The sequence below is a fragment of the Crocodylus porosus genome, unplaced genomic scaffold (genome assembly GCF_001723895.1).
Source record: "Crocodylus porosus isolate Cpor-Errol unplaced genomic scaffold, CroPor_comp1, whole genome shotgun sequence".
Taxonomy (NCBI): Eukaryota; Metazoa; Chordata; order Crocodylia; family Crocodylidae; genus Crocodylus; species Crocodylus porosus.
The window spans coordinates 105,262,393-105,268,831 of record NW_017728943.1 but is presented as its reverse complement, the minus strand read 5'-3'; the positions used below and the strand labels follow the sequence as shown (position 1 = coordinate 105,268,831).

The following is a 6,439-nucleotide window of genomic DNA, read 5'->3' as shown; positions in this document are numbered from 1 at the left end:
TGCTGGGGTCGTTTGACCCCAGTACTGTTTCCTGCCATGGCAGGGGATCGGACGAGATGAACTGCTCAGGTCCCTTCCGACCCTAGAAACTACGAAACTAAGATGAAACTTTTACTAAGGGATAATTTACTTAGGATTTGCTTTTAGCCTCTTTAAATCTATTTTATTCTTTTCTCTGTATTTTTTAGGCTTATTTCAGAAAAGCCACCAGGAAGCCATTGGGTTGAGGTTTCTGTTGTAGAAGTATATAATAATGAAATCTTTGATCTTTTGGCAAAAGACAGCTATGGAACTGTATTTGGCATCAAACGTGAAGTTGTTACAACCAAGGAAGGAAAAAGTGATGTGCCATTTCTTACCTATGAGTGAGTACAGAATGTTATATGTTAACCAGTATGTGAGATCATAATACAGTGTTACTACAGTGTGTATCAGTTACAAAGCTTAGAGATATAACAGTTGTTGGTACTGATGAATTCCTCTAAGCTTACAGAGTTTCACTTAGCATATAAAAAATAATACCATTAAAAATACAACTTAGCAGTTCAATAAGAATTCCAGTATCAATTTGAATATTGTGCAGTAACAATAATAATAATCAATATTGGTTTACATTTTTATACCACCTTTCATCCTCAGGTGCTTTATAAGATTGTTCTTTTTTAAACACTGCTGTGAGAGCCTGTCAGATTTATGGGAAGTGTGGCAAAACATTTCTTTGAATATTGGTTTGTAATTAGGTCACTGGGGAAAACAAGTTATAGAACTTAATAGAAAATTCTAACTTTTCATGGATTTTTAAACTATCTTAAAGAATTTCATTCCACTTAAATAATGTAACATCACTTGAAAAAATTATAGAAAAGATATTCTGTATTACATTGCGTAATATTTTGGAGTACCTTCTATTGAATTTATTTCCTATTAACTCCTCCAAGATTTTTTTTGTGCTCAAGGAAGAGAAATTTCAATTAATACTAGTACAAGCCCTATTCTTCAAAAAGTGCTGTAAAATTCTTACTGTTTATATAAAGCAGACAGGATTTTACTTAAGGATAGTTTTACTAAGGGATAGAATTTTACTAAGAGAGAGAATTTTATTTTTTAAGTCCACAGCCAAAATACCTACCCACCACAGGGAACTATCTGGCACTCTGCTTATATCAGGGTGCAGACACATCGTATTTTTACTCTAGAGGAGAAGTGGAACAGACACATAGTACACGGTATACATTCTTGAAACAAATGCTTTTGTTGTAAAATTACTTTGGCAGAAGTTAGAAGTAAATTTACTCCAGAAAGATTTACTCCAGAGCTAAAACCCAGGAGAAGTTAAGTTACAGACTCCAGGCTCCTGCCTGGCTCCCCAGCAACAGCAGCCAGAGTCTCTGGGTTCTCTCCCTTTTCCAGCTTCTGTTCTGTACAAGAGGTAGGGCAGTGCAATGTAGCATGACACAGGGAGCTGAGGTTGATCCCGGGGCTGCGTGGGTGTACAGTCCAGCAGGTTGGGGGAAGAGTGGGGCAAATTTATGGTGCACAGTAATATAATGGTCATCTCTATAGTGTGTGGCCCCAACTGGTGCAGCCCATGAGGCACGGCCTCTGACCAATTAGAAGTTGGTGAGCCCTGATTTACTCTATTTTATGTTTTGGGTATTTGTTGCCACTCTCAGTGTGTGCATCTACATGTGCATTAATATGCTTTTCCTAATGTGCATTAAATTCAGTACCTCCAATGTGAGGTACTAAATAAAAAACATTAGGCTGCCCTAATGCACAGTACCGAAAGCACATGGTTTTTTAAGTGATGCTTAATGTGCCATAGCCAATTTTACCTCACATTACCATAATAGCATGGTTTTTTATGTGAAGTTTTAAGGCACAGTACAATAGACTACTGTGCATTAAAGCGTATGTGTAGACATGTCCAGTTTTGCTCTAAAATAACCATTTGTTCAATAAAAATGCATCCCTTCCACCCAGAGGTCAGGCACTGTGATAGTGACTTTGACCAATCGGATTTGGAGAGCTAGCTGGTTGTCTGCTCCTTACTACATCATAAATTTACTGTGGAGTAAAATCCAAGGTAAATCACTCAGGAGTAAATGCTCTTATTTAGAAGGATTATGCAGGGAGTTCATACTGCCAGGATTTGAAGCTGTAGTTCCAGAGAGGACTGGTATTTCAAACCAAAGGCTTAGCTTACTAAATCACCCTGTCTGGTTCTTGTTTGTTTTCAGAGACAATTTTTTTTGTTTGTGTTTTTTTAAGCTTGTGTGTCTTTGTAGATTTGATCCTCATGTACACCTGCTTTAGCAGTGAAGGGGCCATAAAGTGAGCATGAGTTATAGCTACACATTTTAAAGGCCTCTTACACTTCTCAAGTGGTTTAAGTGGCCTTGATATAAATCAGAATTGGGCTTGCTGGATGGTGCATGAAGTAAATATATATCTTATTTTTTTATTTGTATTTTCTTTTCAATTTAGATGATAAAATCATGTGTGTCATAACTAGGAACCTACCCAAATTGAGGTGACAGAGAGGCAATTTTGCAGGCTGAACACAGTGCCAGCCGCTGACCACTAATTGGCAGCGCCACGCAACAGACAGCCCTCTCAGCCAATCAGTGGCAAAGAGCGAAATCATGAAGTAGGTCCCTAGTCATAACAAATGATGCCTTAACAAATGAAGGGCTCTATCCATTTTGATGAAAATGTACATAGTGCTCTTAAAACAGCACTATGCACTTAAAACATCATTGGAAGAATGATTGGTGGGGTGAGAGGGTACAAGATGATGGGCAGTACTGGTAGTGGCACTCGGGCAGTAATGGTATTAAGCAGAAGAAAGCTGTTGGACATTTTGCTTGTAACCTACCACAATGTGACCTATGGAGGATGCTAGTTTAGTAAGAAAAAAGCTTATGTTGTACAGATCATATTGTAAGGGTTATATTTTTTACTGTGGGAAGGAGTACAGGAGGAAAAGAGCTTTGTGGGAAGATCTAATTTTCTCCTCTGAAAACTGCCTGTCATATTGAAAAGTATAGCACAAAATCAGAAAATATTCTATTGCTTGTGGAAACATGCTTTCTTTTACACCTCTCTAATTATAGTTCCTGTCACAAGCTGTTTCCCTGCTGTCCCAGCAGGAGCTGGAACTCAGAGGCAAGAAGCATTTTCCTCTCTCTGGGTTAAAACAAAATGCACCCTCAGTGGAAATAATTGAGGGCAGTATTTTTATCTTGGGAGATTTAGTCACATAAGCAGCCTGCTTGAGGTTTGTTTATGTGGCTTTGTTATTGCCAGAAACCTCGATTAAAAATATAGTAAATGTACTGTAGGGTTGTGTAAACATTTTTTTTTACTGTACTGTTATATGTATTTACTAAATCTTATCTTTTCTGTCCATTGAGCCATCCATAGAAAATTGGAACTCACAAGGAAATTGTAAAATAGCTTTTTTTTCAAATCAAGGATTTGTAGCTTTCCTCTCTTTCTGTGGAATAATAGTACTTATAGTATTCTAGACAGTGTTATTTTCTTTTCCTTAGGGTATGTCTGCATTGCAGACTCTTTAGGTTAAATTTGATTGCTACTCAAATTGTGCCTCCTTGATTACACACCCATACTTCTGGAAAAACAGGAAGGGCATCAGTGCAGAAGGGGCTCAGATTCACCTGTATTGTGGGAGGACATTGAGGATGTTGAAAGGACTCTTGCTCCCATGGAAGCTGTTGACTCACTGTCTTCCCAAGGAGGCAGCCCTACCAGCTCAGTTCAGCACAGTAGACAATTGGCTATGCCTTGTCCTTTTGTCTATTGATTAACCCTTTCAGAGGCCTTCTTAGTAATGAACCAAGAATCTGGCCTCAATTGATACCTAAAAAATAGTTAATATATCTACTGATGAAGCAGCTTCACATAGTTGTGGATCAATTTATTTTCCCATGTGTTTGGGAGAAAAGGGTGAGCTCTAGGGGTGTGCGAAATGGGCTGTATTCGATTTGGATTCAAATTTGGCCTGAATTGGGGACAGTGATTCAGTGACAGCTTGACAGTGAACCTGGAAGTGGATCAGAAGTACTTCCAGTCCACTTCCAGGTCTGCCACCGAGGACACTGGGGTGGGGACCTGGCTCAGCTTGGCTCGATGATCAGCCACGGGGAGGGACCTGGAAGTGAACTAGAAATGCTTCTGGTCCAGTTCTGGGTCTGCTGCCGAGCACACTGGGGCCCACCCCCCATGCTCCTGTGGGATGCTCTATCTGCCCCAGCATCTCACCATTCATGAGCCACCTGGTACCTTGAGATATGTGGAAAAAACATTTAAAGCTGTATCTATGTCTGAATTATTGAATCTTTCTGAATCTCTCTGAATTGATTCAGAGGGTTCTGATTCAATTCAGAGAGATTAAAGGGTCTCCTGATTCAATTTGGATTGGAGATTCAGCCAATGAATTGGGCCAAATCTCTGCCAAATTGAATCAGGGACCAAAGTTTCACACAGCCTTAGTGAGCTCTACAACTCAAATTTTTGCCATGAGGTTGGGAATTGGCAGCTTGAGCAGACTTTCATTGTTCTTCCAATCCTTGCAACGGCTGCTGTGTTTATTTCTGTAACTTTTAATAAATGACAAAAGCACTCAGCCCTTTGGAAAAGCACCTTTTAAAAATGTTTATCTAAATCAATCAATAAATATTCAGGACTAATACAAATATATCCAAGAATATGTGCTTATATCTCAATTACAATGAAAGCAGCAAAAAGTCAAATTCATAAATGGGTTATATTAATAATTATACTAAAAAGGTTAATAATGAAAAACAAACCCAAACAAAGTAAAGAAACCATAGAGCTAGGCCACCTCTGCTGCCTGGAGTCTAAAGAAAACAGCTGGCATTTTGAATGAAAACACATCCTCATTTATGATAACATTTCATCTAAAATATATTGGCCCACTGGGCCTCATTGACTTCTTCATATATCAAATAGAATACGATAGTAGTTTTCCTGTTAACATGCATGTCCTGCTGAATCAGAAAACCTCAGTGTCTTATATCTTCAAGTTGACTTTAGAGAGTATTTAGGGTGTATTTTCAGGCCAGCCATAGCAGGGTCCCTCTTCTTTGAGTTTGGTCCTTTAAAATCTTTCCATACAGATGCATAATATATACAGTATGATATGGTGGTAGTCCAGCCAAAAAATGACCAGCAAAAAATTTCCCCCATATTTACTTCTTTATAATACAAAAATGAGACTGGGGCAGATGGGGTATTGTATAAGTAAGGGTCTGACATAATTTTTACATTTTTGGATTTAACCTTGTGTGAACATCTTTTTTTGCATTATATCAATTCCTGCCATTTTTCTAAAGCAAAATAAATCCACTAGAAATCTGAGCCAAGTAATTTCACATTAAAATAAAAGCTAAATTAAAAAAGAACATTTCTGTCTGTAAAGATGTGGAACAATATTCTGTCCCTAGTGTGGCTCCTTTTTGCTGTAGCAAGAACTCAGAGGGTAAACACAGACTTCTATATGGGGTCCTGGGCTTTGACTTGCATCAAAACAGGGGCAGCACACTTGATTACACGGACAGCTTGCATGGTAATTAACTCAAATTAACTCAGATTGTCCTGGAGGGAAAAATGTTATTTAAGTTACTTCACAGGTGCTTAAAGTGGGACAGCCTCTGACAGCCTCTTTTCTACCTTGTATTCTATCATTGTAATGCCTCCCTTCGGCCTCCCCAACCCCTCTACTCTCTTCTCTTCCCCCCTCTGTTTTACCTCTCTGCTTTACATTTTGTCTTTCTAAATTCTACCTATTTACATTTTCACTGACATCCTGCCACACTTTTAGCTTCTCTTATTTCTCAGAGACTCTGAACAGCAGATTCCCTACATCTGAGGAAGGGTGACTGTACCCCAAAGCTTGCCACAAACTTTTTTCCAACTACTCAGTTGGTCTAATAAAAGATATCACACCTACTCAAAAAACCTTGCCCGCCTAAAGTGGGGCAGTGGATTTGTTTGTCTGTAGGATGCTAGGATAAAAGGTTTTGTTTTGTCCTGGGATAAATCCAACCTCTGGTTTTAGCCACAAGGGCCAAGAAGCTGGAATGACCACCCATCACAGTATTCCTGCAGTGCGGCTGTGCTGCAGGGGTGGACAGCCTGCAGAATGTGTGCCGCAAGTGGCATGAGCAGCCTCCCTATATGGCACGTGGTAGACTAGTGAAGAGACGGACAGCACAATGGCAGATATGGAGGAAGCAGAAGGCAAAGCAGGCAAGGGAAGAGGATTGGAGTGGCACTGACAGAGGGTGGGAGCCAAGTTATGGCACACATGCCTAAAAGATTGGCCTCCGCTGTGCTAGAGAATGGGGTATGGCTAGTGCAGCTTGCTTTTGGTCACCTCTAAGATAATGCTTCA

General features: G+C 39.5%; 1 protein-coding gene across 3 annotated transcripts in view; it reads left to right on the top strand.

Annotated features, from left to right (window-relative positions):
* KIF25 (kinesin family member 25) overlaps positions 1 to 6,439 on the top strand; it is a 70,408-nt gene that overhangs the window by 45,450 nt on the left and 18,519 nt on the right. For all 3 annotated transcript variants that reach the window (XM_019549951.1, XM_019549952.1, XM_019549953.1), the window contains one exon: positions 189 to 365. In XM_019549951.1, coding sequence (XP_019405496.1) covers positions 189 to 365 — 177 coding nt within the window. The remainder of the gene's footprint in view (positions 1 to 188; positions 366 to 6,439) is intronic.